This window comes from Aureobasidium subglaciale (assembly GCF_000721755.1).
Source record: "Aureobasidium subglaciale EXF-2481 unplaced genomic scaffold scaffold_29, whole genome shotgun sequence".
NCBI lineage: Eukaryota > Fungi > Ascomycota > Dothideomycetes > Dothideales > Saccotheciaceae > Aureobasidium > Aureobasidium subglaciale.
In genome coordinates this window covers 236448-250096 of record NW_013566966.1, presented here as the reverse complement: position 1 = coordinate 250096, position 13649 = coordinate 236448, and the positions used below count along the sequence as shown (strand labels likewise).

The following is a 13649-nucleotide window of genomic DNA, read 5'->3' as shown; positions in this document are numbered from 1 at the left end:
TAAGTGATACCTTCAGAGATGTGCCAAGCTATATGACAATGGAACGGCCATACTCCCCAGTTATCTAGCTCGATCTGGATGACAAGATAGCCATTGGGCTGGACGAGCTGAGTATCACGGCGTTGAGGATTCTCAGGATTGGTGATGGAGACACCATCCCAAGTTCCGATGCCCTCACTAAGGATTTGCATGTTGAAACCGTGTATATGCATAGGGTGAGAAGCTGGGAAGCCGACACTCTGCATGATAATGCGGACGGTCTTGTTAGTGCCCAGGTCAAAGACTCGGGATGTCTCGGGGAAGTCGAGGTTACCGAGTTTGGCCTCGAAGAGAGTGGGATCGTTATAGTTGGCGACGTAGGTCTCGTTGTTCATATACCATTTAAAGGCACCTGAGGAGTTGTAGGCGGCTGACATTGTGAAGTTGAGAACGACATCGGGCTCTGCAACCGGGATGGCATACTTGGGGACTGTAAGGTTCAAGGGCTGGTTGTTGCAGTTGATCGGGAAGTATAGTCGAGACACATCAATCTTGTCTGAAGTGGTAGGAGACTTGCTGGTATCGGCATTCTCGTAGTAGATGGCAGCGAGAGCCTCCACGCCATTACCGTCATTCAGACTACAGCCTGTCTGCCCTCGAGGAGGGCCAAGTCCAGAAGGTCCCTCGGTCATGCGCATCCATACAGCATCGGTGCTGTTACCAGTGGCTTCAACGATAATGTCGGTACGCTGACCAACAGCAAGAGTGACTAGGTCGGTGTAGTAAGGTTCAATAGGTACAAAGTCATTGGCTACAACCTTGAGCTGGTAACCATCGATTGAGAAGAAGATAACTGCCTCAGCAGCATGGTTGATCAGACGTAGAAGATGCTTCTTTCCGCTCTGGAAGCGGAATTGAGAGATACCTGCATTAGGTGTGCAAGTCAGATTAGTGTTCTTGCAGTCGTAGTTGTTCTTTCCATTGATGAGCATGTTATTAGAGTTTGGTGGGAAGATTGGTCCAACTTCCGAAGCGAAGAATACTTGCTCTACTAGAGTGTAGTAGTCTGCATGGAACCAGTCAGTCAACATGACCGGACCTAGATCCACATCGTATTCATCCGCTACTGGTCCGTGAACGATGATGGGGCCAGTCAAGCCGTTAAGATACTGAGCTGACCAGTGAGAGTGCCACCAACTGGTACCGTAGAGTTCAGCGCGGAATCGATAGGTGAATGTTTTTCCAGGTGCAATTGGGCATTGAGAGAGGCCGGGTGTGCCGTCGTACCACGGGGTACCCTTCTGGAGGAATCCGTGCCAGTGCATGGCAGTACCTTCGTTGAGATTGTTTGTGATTCTGACCTCGATCCAGTCGCCCTTATGTTGTTAGTTACTGGCGAATTATAATAAGGACATAGATGACTTACCCAGTTGGCCTCAATCAGAGGACCAGGGAACTGCCCATTAACTACTAGAAGCCCGAGTTCAACACCGTCAGGGGCCATAGTCCTGTTGGAAATCTCCCATTCGTAGTAGCGAGTCATACCAGTGTTTGGAACATTCTTCTCGTTGTAGGGATTAGTATCATTGGACTGTCGCAGACCCCATGGACATCCTTGAGGTAGCGGTCCATCTGTCCATGGTGCAAACCCGGGTTGATTGATCGTTCCCCATGTGCTGAGACCTGCGAGACGTGATCAGCCTTGAATGTATACAATTGAAGTCGCAAACACAAACCATTGGTTTTGTTTTGCGGTAGCGAAGCGCCAGGTGACCAAGGGTGAGAAGTAGCTTGCGGCCATGGAGAGCCGTGTGCTTGAGATTCATTCCAGTCCTTAGATGGCGCCCATGCTGAAGCAATAGCGGAACCCCAAAGCAGTGCGGCCGAAAGTCTGGCAATGGCCATCATGTCGAAAGTAAACAGTATAGAGGGTCAAACGAGTTGATTTATAAATAAGTAGTGCAACGTGTGCCGGGCTGGTGCTGACTACTGAAACGATGGACAAGTAGGAGAATGAGGAACTGGAAGGTTGCACTTGAACCACAGGTGAAAGTGAAGCAGGGAACCTGCTTCAACTATATAACCAAGTCCAGGGAAGAGGCAACCACCTACCGGCACCTGAGGGCACCTTACCGCCAGCAACGAGCTTTCGCCAACGATCCGCTCCTTCATGGCAGCCCCCACAGCAACAAGGCAATAACAAGAAGCTAAGGTTGGCAAATGACTTTCGAGCCGATCCTGCCAGGGCGGGTCTACAGAATGTGGCGGGTCCGTTTGCATAAGGCAAATGGGCGAGTGAGGGTAAATGTTGGGTGAAGTGGTGTTGGCGTAAATCGATACCGTATCCATGGCACACCTCCACTTGTCATGCATGCGCGAGTCTCTTAGCTGTTCATGCATGTTAAGATTTTAGCTTCGCGGCCTTGAGAGGTCGCCACAGTGTAACGAATGTGATAATGCGGCTTTGTCGGCACATCATACTGGTAGGTACCCCAAATAGATGTACAACTGGTCAAAGATCAATTATGAGGCTCGCTATTCTGCCGAGCATGGAAGGTGTTTGTGCGCTGTTGAGGCATAAGATCAAGGCTTCATCAGGTGCTGGCAGCGACTCCTTTGCTCATCAGTTGACCAGTCCTGTTTTACATTCTTGCATATCTGCAAGTTGCACAGCAATAAATCTCCGAAGTGACCAGGATGGGGTTCGTAGTGCAAGGATGGCCCTTGAGCCGAAGGTTGGACTGGGACGGGACGTTGCTCTGGTATAAGCGTCATAATGCCGGGTACTTCGAAAGCTTGGCATGATTGTTTACCTTCCAAGCCACAACAGCTCCAACCTGTCGAGCTTTTTCTTGAGGCTTTGGCGGAGCTTATTCTTGCTCTTTGCGCCTTCGTCCAAGCACAGTAGGACATCAGCTCGCGCTGACCTCACATCGTCCAGGAGTCTGCGGTCCTTCTCAGCAAGACTGACCGACCATTGACCTGTTGTTCACAAGGCAGTCCATGACGATGTTCTGCTTACACGTCCAAAGTTTACGCGACCCGTGCAGTAACATGCATGCAGCATGCGCTCAGCGGGGCAAGATTGAAGAACATCCCTTGCATGTTGCTATTGCTTACGCGATCCTTGTTCGAGGCAAGATTGCAAGATGCTTTTGCCCTGTTATCACTGCTCAAGCCCATGGTTCGAAGATGACTATCATACAGGCAATGGTTTCAGGCTTGGGTCTCGTGAGTATCACTTCTCGCCAAGTGCTGCGCATTGTTACGGACTCAGGGTAGCGATGTCCTGGGCTGTTCACGCTTGATCACCAGAGCCTTGATGAGCGTGGAGTAGACCAAAACATGGCCTCAACGCGCTTCGTTCTCGATGCCTGCATATTCCTCTCAAGAGATGAATGATGATCACTGCTAGATGATCAAAGGACCTGCATCGGAGAATTTTTTTACTGTCAGATCGCTCGTACAGCATTCTGTCTCCCGACTGCTAGTGTTGCGTGTCAGTCAAGCACGTTCGGCAACCTGCCGGATTGACGCCCCTCCTCGTGCTACAACAAGTATAAAAGCTCGTCGGTATCTGTCAGATATATGTATGCCTACCGTCTCTGCAGATTTTGTTGTCGTTACTGTCAAGATCTCGACTCGAAGACGTTATGTTGACTTTTGCGACCTCTGAGTGCGCAGACGCCGCGATTCTTTACTCACCAAGCGGATGTTACACACCAACACTCCTATGCTCACAGCCGTTCTCGACCGCACAAGCCACTGCTCACTGCTTTTGTTTGATCGAGATAGAAACATGAATCGCGAGGAGCAAAAGCACTCGTGACGAAATCGCAATCAAAATTTCTGGAGGGTTGTGAGGGGAGCCGAAGCGGACTTTTATATATCACGCTCCCTCGGCCCAAGAGCCTACCACCCGCACCCAAGATCGCAAAGGCCCACACTTACAAAAGCAATTTATATCTTTCCAGTCTTCATCTCTTGGACTTTCTTGCAATGGCATCAAGGGATCTTGGATGGTGTTGTCGGCACGTCATCCGGAGTTGCCGTGGGGAATGTCTTACTTTGAGATGTTGACAGGAGGCTTAGCCACGTACGCATTCCGAGGGAAGTTGACCTTTGCTTCTTCTACCTCCCCGTGTGCGGAATCCTCTTTGCCTTTCCTCCTTAACGACCAGCGGGGCAACGACGAGCTGTATAAAGACACAGTCATATCTCATGTCGGTAAACCTAGTCGATGATGTCGTTGCAACTCAAGAAAGTATTGTGCTTTGAGGCAGCTCTAAGCGTGACAGTATTTTGCACACGGGGAGGCATCGTGATTCGGTAACTCGGCACTTGAGTCATCTTTGACGCTTTGAGTTCGTACAATTTAGGACCAATACGGTTGCCTCGTGCAGGCATCGATCTGCTGTCCCGTCTAGTTTGTGCCAGTGGTGAAAGTTCTGAATCTAGACCTAGATTTGGCTTCATGCATCTTGATTGTGTAGCGTTCTCAAGTCGCCTACACCTCTGTCGTATCCCGAGCAATGCTGTTCTCGCCTGTGGCTCGTAAGTTCCCGTTGAAGATCCAAAACAGAAGTGGCAAGAGGTCATTCATGGTGTCAACTTACACCAACTTTGAGGTTCAAGACGTATGTTGTGTGCTAAGAGCGTGGCGGCGCCGCTTGAAGTTACCGTTGTCGTCCATGCGTTGCTCGAGTGATAGTCTATACCTGAACGACGTCAGAGGCCCTTCAGCTGAGTGAGAGTCACCTCACGGTTCGTCGAAGAATGCTTCATCGCTCGATCAAATGGATACATGTTCAATGTGGCTTCGTCCTCGCCGCGGATGACTGGTCCACCTTCTAGACTTGGTGTCTCTAACAGTCCCTCACAGATCTGGATAACCCAATGCCGGACCACGGAACTTTGTCAAAGCTCCATACGTGCTGTACCCTCTCAAGATCTCGGGGCGTGAACGCTTCCCAGTAACACAGCCATAACAGCAGATGTGGCAAGTATCGTTCATGATTTCACAATCTAGTCAAAACAAAAGGAAAAAAAAATCCATCCACAATTCAGCACACCTCAAAAGTCTCCTCCCTAACAATTCCCTTCAAGCTCTCCTGACTCTGTCCAGCACAATGGCCCCTCTTCCTCTTTTCTTCCTGCCGAATCCTTCTCAACGATTCTCTCCTCTGCACTTCCTTGACATCTGCAAAGATCCTCGCTTTATGGGTGTAGACTTCTCGGTCTCCGCGGATTTTGTCGCCGAAGAAAGACATGGGTGTTGAAATTCTTCTTCGGGTTTTGCGAGTGCGGGCTTCCGAGCAAGAGGAAGAAGTAGTGGAAGCGCTGGGTATAGTGATGATGAAGGCGGGTGTGCAGGAGGAGAGGAAAGAATACGTGGCTAGGATTTGTTGTATAATGGCCACGGGGACAAAGTTGATGTTTGAGATCCTGTGGGAGAGGAAGTGGAGGTAGGTGATTAGATATGCGATACTGAGTGCGATGTTTCTGGTTTCGACGAATCAGTACTCTGCAAATCGGTCAGAAGGCTTGAAGAAGCAATAAAGGACTTACGGTATTCTCAAGATAAAAGCTAGGAGCATATTCCTCTTCTGAGTAGCTTCTACTTGCATATGTTTCGAAGTACAAGCAGCTAAGCCCAACCCTCCTATTTCTGTTGCAATACTCAATGCCATAGCTACAGAAACTCTGGTATCAGTGTGTTGATGTAGGTTCCCTGGGCTCGATGACAGCATATAACCAGGTGAGCAAGCAATACTCGTCGTCAAGACCGCGACAATGCCCCAGATGACCACGAGTACCACTCCAGTATTCAAAGTATAATTACGCCAGCTTCCAGGAGGTAAAAATCGTCGAAGAAGCAGGAGAGCCGATATCTTAGACGTCCCTAGGACAAGGAAGAGCATTATTCTACTAGCAAAGACCAGCTATACGTCCTGTTAGTCGCGTATGTCCCATATCAGACACTCATTCATTCTTTCACCTTTGCAGCTTTCGTAATCTCAGTCTCGGAATCTGGTGCCAAAGTAACTCCAAATCCTGACTCAAGCCCTACCATCAAGAGGGCTGAATGTGTAACGATGAAAACCTGATATGGTCAGCTGATGACATGATTACAACTCAGTGTATGATGACTTACGAAAGAAAAAAGAACGGCGAGATCATCAAGACTATAGCGACGATATCTCGCTATAATACGCCAGAGTAAGAAGCAAGGACACATAATTGTGCAGATGATGAGGGTTATCCAAAACCAGGCTCGGTGATTTGTGCTCGTCACCGAAGGGAGCTGTGATGTAGATCCTGTCATTACGATCAATCGAGGAGTGTGACAATGTAGTTCTGAAGCGTCTCTCCAGTAGTGCTTATTAACATGTAGTGGTCCAGAGATCGACTGTAGTGGAAGATGAATAAACGAAAGTAGAGAAGAGGAATTTGAAGATTGATTGTGACGAGAGCAGATGAGAGAAGAGATCAGTAAAAAGAGGGTAGAAGAAGCGCAGCAAAAGATTCGAAGCGACTGTATTGAAAAGGCAGATAGAGTTCCCGCCAGGAGATCTCTAGAGCAGTCCTATCTGCACTGAGGCTGGGATGCCTCACCTTACTTAAAGAAGGCAGCGAGGCTAGCAAAGGAAGGCTAAAGAGGCACGAACCGCACAGATCTACATGCCATAAAGCAGGATAGTAGTAAGCTTTGACAAGTTCACTTGAGCCTCAGACAAAAACACGCCATGGAGCGGGTAATCTACCTGAATCATTGCTTGCCGAGTGTTTCCTTCAAAGAGCGAGGTTTGATGAAACTGTCAGGGCGTTCCAAGGCTGGAAGATTTCAGCCTTGGACCCTTTGTTGGTTCGTCTTGTCAAGGTTAGAAGATTATTGCTCGGAGACTGGCGGGCTATTCCTTGGAAGTTGGAGAATGGGTGTTGGCTGAGAGCGAGCGGTTGGCTCGATCGAGATTATGCGCCTGTATGACAGCCTAGTATAGTGGTCAGCTCTCTATATGAGTTTCATGGCTCAGGATGCCATGGCAATTCGAAAGATCGGGTCTGTCGTTCAGCCCATGGGTCAGTATGGACGAGTTGACAAAGTGGATAGCACTCCAGACCCAGTCCTATCCATCTTCTTATCCGTATAATCCCAAATAAGACACATACCCACTTCTACACCAATCCTTTGAGGCTCAGAAACCATTTCGGTAGATCGATGTTTGGATAAAGTAATTTCCCATTGTCCTGGTTCAGAAAGACGTGTGGTTGCGCAAAGGCCGTTTGTCTCTCCACTTGCTGAAACAGCCGCGCGCCTTCCACCCCGGATTTTGATGTCTCGAGTCGATTCTCGTTAAAATGAACCGTCAACCAAACCATCTCTCGAAAGTATGATTGTACAGTCTAGATGGTGGCAAGCTTATACAGCACGAGATCACGATGAGATGGTACATATCGTCGATGGGTTTTTCGCATTGCGCTGCTAGTATGGGCGAAAAGGCCGGTCCCTGCCATCACAGACTCCCCCAAAAATGCATGTCAAGAATCTCTCGAAAAAAAAACGCCCAAAGTCCTGCAGTGAACATGAACAACAAGGACTGAGACTTGTCACGCCTGGCGGACACTCCTTTCCTTTTTTTCCCAAACGCCCAGTAAACTCCGCGCCAAATCAGCAGTTGTCCTCCTTCGACTTGAAAACAAGAAAAAGTCCGAAACATTGTTGGGCCAAGTCATAATATCGTGACTGTCCCGAGAAAAGGTGGTATTGTAAAGAAGCGAGTAGTAAAACAATGGAGCGCGGCTCATTCGATCAGAGGTTTCCTGTGACCCCCGACTATAGTCATGCCTAGACTCTTGAGGCCGTTGGCATCGGAGGCTCTGATTATGGTGGAAGCGGGTAGCATTGGGTTATCGGGAGAGATGTGGTAGGCGTCTTTCGCGGCTTGCTCGATGGCTTCCATTTCTTCTTTGCAGCCTGCATGGTCCCATGGGCAGACTACAATGGGCTGGCGGATCATAATGTCCTTTGCGCCGGACATGACAGCCTGGAAGGAGTTAGCAAACGACTTGTAGATATGTTCACAATACAACATACCTTCACTACTAGATAGTACTCGATCTTGTACAGAGTACCGGTAGTTGTGAAGCCGCTCACGGCGTATAGAGGAAATTCACGTTTTTGTCGAGGCATAATGCCTTCTTGGTTTCGCAAGTCTCTTGCTGGGAAGACCAGGCCTAGATTTGTAAAGTAGCCAGCTTCGGGCATCTTAATCCCGACGCGGTGTGTGGAAGAGGCCAGGGTTTTTGCTTTCCGTTGCGGTTCGTCGCCTTGATGGTTGTATATGACCTCCTCCTCGATGCTCATGGTAATAGCTTTGACCGTGGCCTTCATAGCTTTTCTGAGCATGTCCGGATTGGGAGTGAGTTTGATGTAGACGCTGACGGGATCAAGCGGACCGTAGGACCAGCGGGGTAATGATATGGCGAGTGTGACGAGGTGATCCACAACACGCTCAGCGCTTTCTGGGCGGTTGTACATGCCGAAGGTGGAGAGGGTGTCGTATCTCGCGATCGGTACAGGGAAGGGGTATTTCTTCTGGTCGCTTGCGCCGTGGTGCACCGTGACAACAATCTCATAGTATGTTTCTGCGGCACGGCGATCCAGTTGTAAGCTCGCTGGCGGCACACGTCGCGCCATCTCTTCACCACCTCGTCCGTACGGGATAAAGATGACGAATGGGAGATCCATGGAGAGAATGGCTTCGCTTTCTCGACCTAGAGGGGCGCGATATAGTAACATCTCTTTTCCGACTATGTCTGTGATTTCGCGCCGATTTGACGTCACCAGGTGGCCCTTGATGGTGTCGGCCGAGGGGTGGATGCTCTCGCGCCGCTGTAGACAAACAGTCACCAGCGATACATGGACAGGAGCCGAGACGCCCAAGAGTGGACGAATCTCGACCTTGCCCTCTATACGTGGTGAAGTGGCCGAGATTCCAGGGTAACCGACGAGGAAGTTGCTGTTCGGCGGACCAGAGACGCGCACAAAGGCGGAGGTCATGATGGGCGCAGCGTCGTCGTCAATGTAGGCGTCGTCGCCCGCATGTCATGGGCTGGGTCGGTGAAGGCAAGAGTGTTATCGAGGGCGAGCGAGGTGAGCTTGGATTGGAGTGATCGGCCAGGTCTCAGATGTGCAGCCTGTCAGCGCCAATTGTGTGTCTAGACGTCAGTCAACACACACGATGTCCGGCTCAGGGCGGGGGACTGCGGCGGACAAGGGGAATTCCAAGCAGTCAAAAGTCACGAACAGCAATGAAAAGGGCGGTTAAGAATATCGGATCTGATAATTCGGACAATGATCATGTCGCTGAAACTCGCAAAAGTGCACCGGACCTTCCTTGGTTTGATGACTTGGTTGGCTATTGGGCAATCACAGAGCGGTGATGAGCAACGAAGCAACAGCACGAGCCAGCCAATCTGAACCTTCCCGCAATCATCGTCATCGCATACCAGTCGCGCCTTCCTTGCGCACTCGACAAACAACTTTCAGACTAGCGACAATGGCAGTCACACTCCACACCACCCAGGGCGACCTGAAACTCGAACTCTTCTGCAGCGCCTGTCCTAAGACGACTTACAACTTCCTCGCCCTTTGCGCGTCCGACGCCTACAATGACTCGCCTTTCCACCGTCTCATTCCCTCTTTCATGATCCAAGCCGGCTCTCCTGCCGCCACCACAACAAAGGACAGTCCCAGTGTCTATGGTCAACCCTTTGAAGATGAGATCAAGTCGCAACTCAAACACAACCAGCGCGGCATCCTGAGCATGGCCAACAAAGGCCCAAACACAAACGGCAGCCAATTCTTCGTGACTTTCGACAAGGCCCCGCATCTTGATGGAAAGAATACTGTCTTTGGTCGCGTCATCGAAGGATGGGAAACTCTCGATAAAATGGAGTCAATCCAGGTCGACAAGAAAAACAGACCAAAGGATCCTATTCGCATCCAATCCGTCCACGTTCATGCCAACCCTCTGGCCGATGAGCAGAGATGAGACAAAGAAGACCTTCTATCTTTGTCAAAACACCGTCCGCCAATATGTATTATTACAGCATTGCGCGACGCCAACCGCTGGCTGAAGCTTTCACTGCATGCGCCAGGACTGGCCATGCACCATCTTCACTGCAGCCTGCCGTATGCTCGACAGCATGCTCATGACCTACAATTGGTCTTCTGACATGAATATCGACGAGTCCCACAAGACATATAAGACATATGTTCCAGGCTTTGGCATAAGGCTTCGTCTGAGGCCTTGATGTTTGATGCGCAACACGCGTCGACACATACATAGGATATGCCTGCTACGAGATCTGCATCTCAATTACACACAAGCACACACACTGTGGTAACTCGCTCCAGTCGTCTTTTTGGCGCACTCAAAAAATGTACCTCTTTCCCTCGCCTTCCCTTTTGCTCTCACCATTCCTTCTCTCCCATCTTCTTCGTTGCGAGGTCTTTGGACGCATTCTATTGCTCAGCGGATTTCTCATTGGGCATTCGACCACCTCGCCCTGATACATCTCATTACCATATCTACGATACAGTTCACCTGTCGCCAGAAAGCTCGTTGTGTCTAATGCGCGACCTGTGGTCAGTGCACCGTCTCTTCTGGTCAGCGTTTCATATTGCTACTTGCCGACAGCCACCGCATCAAAAACGGTGAGATGGCCGAGCGGTCTAAGGCGCCAGCTTAAGGTTAATCCAATACGCTGGTCCGAAAGGGCGTGGGTTCAAATCCCACTCTCATCAATATCCTTTTGCCAGCGACCATGTCGTTTTGCTAGTATACAATCTGCGAACAGAGCATGGTTGTGAAGCTCTGAATCTGGTTTTCTATTTTTTCGAAAATTCTTGGAGCCTGTGATGTGCGAAGCCCTGATGTTGCATAAGGGGCTGGCTTGGCGGAATATTGTACATTCATGCATAAATTGTGTGATTAATAAGACTAGTGCTCTGTCTTTCTCTACATACGATAGATTAGCCTTCTAAGCTCTTGTGACATTTCCAAATCCTAATACTGCTATAATATTTGCTTTTATAATAATATGATAATAGCTCAACACAAATGGGCTTAGGTTTGCGTGTCTATAGCTTGGCTTTCTATGTGAAGCTGCTACAAACCCGAAAACTTTCTATCCTAACTTATCACCACTATTTACGCTGATCAATTACTGCTTGATGTATAGTACAGGATACAAAGACTTTTACTACACGGGTCAGAGTAAGAGTATAGAGTTTCTAGCTGTGATGACATCGTCGTCGATACCTTGTATAGCTTGTACGCAGTATCACCCTGGCTATATGGTACGTGCATCCCACGTCATCGTGTACAAAAAAACCCCCTACCTGAAATTATCGAACATTGTCATCAAAACATTTGATAATCAAACATACCATCCATCCATTAGTGATGCAAAAAACCTTGGGAGAGTCAAGTATACTTAATTAAAAAAATTAAAAGCAAAGAACCAAGTTTCTAAAAAAGAGTAAAAAAAAACAGCAGAAGAAAAGAATCCCTTTTTTTTTGTAAACCAAAACGAATTAAAAAAAAATGGGTTCTTTACCACCTCATATCAAAAATAGCCCAACATGTATAAAAAAAAGCTGCATCACTGACATGAAACCAATCCCTCGACTTGACAAAAGAATACAGGGATCATCACCACTCGTTGCAGTTTGCACAATCAGAGAAGATTGTAACGATTTGGTCGTTGTCTGAGAACCTTGACTCGCCGTTGTTGTCTCAGATTGAGGGTTTTGCACAGAGTCTGTTGATGATAGATTGATACCTGGGATTGTGATTGACGATGAGATGGCATCTGGAGTTGTTGCTGTTGTGGTAGTGGTATCTTTGAAAGTTGGATTTGGTGGTGTGGTTCTTGAGCTTGTGGCTGTGGGGTGAGAGGACAAATTGTCGGGATCATGTTCTGATGTAGAGGGAGCAGAGGTGTTTTCTAGAGACTCTGCTGTGGGTAGGCTGGATTCAGTAGATGGTGTTCCTGGCCCGGCGACTTCAGTGCGGTCCGAATCTCGCGAGGTTGCCACATTGGAGGGCTTAAAGGTCGTTCTTGACCCAGTTGTTGCATCAGACGTTGGCACCATCATTGTAGGAACAGTCTGAGCCGGTAAAGCCTGCGAATCGACAGACTTGGAAGTTTTCGCAGCGGTCTGCCAGGCTAGAGTGGGCGAGACGATGGTCGTAGCCTGTACTAAAGCATAAGGTGGATCCCTGTTCGAACACTACAGTCAGCCTGGAGCGCAGAGGACCCGAACAAACTCCACTCACCAGACGCCATCTACTTGGATATAACAATCTGTGCTGTAGACCTCATTTGCCCATTCCGTCATCGACGAGGGAGGAAGGATATAAGGTCGATAGTCCGGTCCAATGGTGAGTGCAGTATCATACGCCGTAGGATCTGCGAAAAAATCAGTATATACATCCCCAGCCAAGCAAAACAGTATCTCGTACAATACTCATGCCAGACAAAAGCCGATTCACCCGAAAAGTATGCCTCAGCAGGTACTTCCTGATAACAGCCATCTCCAGGATAATCTTGTATCCATGTAGTTGTATTATCCCGCGATCGGCATTTGTAATTCAAATCCTGGAACCGGAAAGGATAGTAGCTGAACAAAGCCCTTGCGCCACGGATGGAAACAAGATCTGTAGCATGCAGAGCTACAACCGTGCTCGCGACAGTGACTCCGCAGCCATCTGCACGCGAGACACCCATCAAAGAGACACCTACACTCGGCGATGTTATAGTAACGCCATCAGCAACGAATGTGTTGGGTCCATCCCCAGTCCTTGGAAGTCCTTGTGTTTGCGCAGTGCTGTTGCAGAGATCTCCATTTCCATCTAGTGTTCGTACAGGCCAGTAGAGTAGTCGTGCTGTACTCGCGACGATGTTACAGTAGGAGCATGCATATCCTTTAGGCCCTGTAGGGAAAGACTTTGACGACGTTGATGTGCTCGAAAAACTGCAGATCGGCGTGCCTTGAGATTGGACGAGGGTGTTGTTCAAGTCATACAAAGCCTGACAATCAGGCTGCTGTATCGTACATGGAGCTGTTGAGACACTGTATGGAGGTACATTGTAAGAGTACTCGGTAACGTTGTATCTTGTCGTCGAAGACACGCCAGGTGTGCCTAGAACTGTCGTCTTATGCGTCGATTGCGCGGACCCGACAACGCGAGGATAGCCATCACATAGCGTGGTCACAGATGTCGCATAATAAATCGGCACCACTTCAGTAGACCATCCAGGTTGTGTTTGTGTTTCCTCAGAGACAGAGGTAGAGTTGTGATAGATAGACCAGCTCGAACTCGAGCTGAGCCAGTCCGATATCGAGGACGCGCAAGCAAGAGCAGAAGACAGATTTACACGCGAAGACGCGTTCCAAGTCGTCGCACTCGTGTTCGTCGCTTTTCCAGATGCAAGCCCAATGTGCGCAAAGGCAGGGCCGAGCAGAGTCCAAACCACCAACGATGATGTCATGTCATCGAATATCCAAGTACCTCAGTCGACTTGGCGTGCATACACATAAAATGACTTTGAGTAAAAGTGACAGGTCTTGAGATATATGCTTGACGATGCTTAACATG

At 49.0% G+C, this 13649-nt stretch overlaps 5 protein-coding genes across 5 annotated transcripts; 1 reads left to right on the top strand and 4 right to left on the bottom strand.

Annotated features, from left to right (window-relative positions):
- Positions 1 to 10: 10 nt before the first annotated feature.
- On the bottom strand, positions 11 to 1884 carry AUEXF2481DRAFT_33088 (laccase-like multicopper oxidase; the record flags this gene model as incomplete). Its single annotated transcript, XM_013484475.1, has 3 exons — positions 11 to 1355; positions 1406 to 1662; positions 1716 to 1884. Coding segments are annotated over 3 exons (1771 nt in total), but the record flags the coding sequence as incomplete, so codon positions are not given.
- A 2926-nt stretch (positions 1885 to 4810) lies between these two features.
- Positions 4811 to 6514, bottom strand: AUEXF2481DRAFT_468499 (uncharacterized protein). Its single transcript, XM_013484544.1, has 4 exons — positions 6134 to 6514; positions 5978 to 6082; positions 5548 to 5921; positions 4811 to 5481 (listed from the first exon to the last, which is right to left on the bottom strand). The coding sequence occupies exons 1-4, from the start codon at positions 6302 to 6304 to the stop codon at positions 5043 to 5045; spliced, it is 1089 nt and encodes a 362-aa protein (XP_013339998.1). The 5' UTR covers positions 6305 to 6514; the 3' UTR covers positions 4811 to 5042.
- A 920-nt stretch (positions 6515 to 7434) lies between these two features.
- Positions 7435 to 9377, bottom strand: AUEXF2481DRAFT_44109 (uncharacterized protein). The gene is made up of 3 exons (XM_013484497.1): positions 9288 to 9377; positions 8075 to 9198; positions 7435 to 8024 (listed from the first exon to the last, which is right to left on the bottom strand). Exons 2-3 carry the CDS (start codon positions 9038 to 9040, stop codon positions 7782 to 7784), a joined length of 1209 nt encoding a protein of 402 aa, XP_013339951.1. The 5' UTR covers positions 9041 to 9198; positions 9288 to 9377; the 3' UTR covers positions 7435 to 7781.
- A 162-nt stretch (positions 9378 to 9539) lies between these two features.
- On the top strand, positions 9540 to 10034 carry AUEXF2481DRAFT_8568 (uncharacterized protein; the record flags this gene model as incomplete). The annotated part of the gene is made up of 1 exon (XM_013484463.1): positions 9540 to 10034. One exon carries the CDS (start codon positions 9540 to 9542, stop codon positions 10032 to 10034), a length of 495 nt encoding a protein of 164 aa, XP_013339917.1.
- Positions 10035 to 11461: 1427 nt separating this feature from the next.
- On the bottom strand, positions 11462 to 13620 carry AUEXF2481DRAFT_44107 (uncharacterized protein). Its single transcript, XM_013484496.1, has 3 exons — positions 12513 to 13620; positions 12327 to 12459; positions 11462 to 12269 (listed from the first exon to the last, which is right to left on the bottom strand). Exons 1-3 carry the CDS (start codon positions 13540 to 13542, stop codon positions 11609 to 11611), a joined length of 1824 nt encoding a protein of 607 aa, XP_013339950.1. The 5' UTR covers positions 13543 to 13620; the 3' UTR covers positions 11462 to 11608.
- Positions 13621 to 13649: the final 29 nt, after the last annotated feature.

What these genes read in the sequence shown, in the direction of transcription:
- AUEXF2481DRAFT_468499 (XM_013484544.1), bottom strand. Translation starts at nt 6,304, where the DNA reads ATGACAGGATCTACATCACAGCTCCCTTCGGTGACGAGCACAAATCAC. An exon ending in AGATTACGAAAGCTGCAAAG is followed by an intron (nt 5,922 to 5,977) that starts GTGAAAGAATGA and finishes CAGGACGTATAG; the next exon opens with CTGGTCTTTGCTAGTAGAAT. An exon ending in GCTTTTATCTTGAGAATACC is followed by an intron (nt 5,482 to 5,547) that starts GTAAGTCCTTTA and finishes CGTCGAAACCAG; the next exon opens with AAACATCGCACTCAGTATCG.
- AUEXF2481DRAFT_44109 (XM_013484497.1), bottom strand. Translation starts at nt 9,040, where the DNA reads ATGACCTCCGCCTTTGTGCGCGTCTCTGGTCCGCCGAACAGCAACTTC. An exon ending in AGTACTATCTAGTAGTGAAG is followed by an intron (nt 8,025 to 8,074) that starts GTATGTTGTATT and finishes AACTCCTTCCAG; the next exon opens with GCTGTCATGTCCGGCGCAAA.
- AUEXF2481DRAFT_44107 (XM_013484496.1), bottom strand. Translation starts at nt 13,542, where the DNA reads ATGACATCATCGTTGGTGGTTTGGACTCTGCTCGGCCCTGCCTTTGCG. An exon ending in TTTTGTCTGGCATGAGTATT is followed by an intron (nt 12,460 to 12,512) that starts GTACGAGATACT and finishes ATTTTTTCGCAG; the next exon opens with ATCCTACGGCGTATGATACT. An exon ending in ATCCAAGTAGATGGCGTCTG is followed by an intron (nt 12,270 to 12,326) that starts GTGAGTGGAGTT and finishes GTGTTCGAACAG; the next exon opens with GGATCCACCTTATGCTTTAG.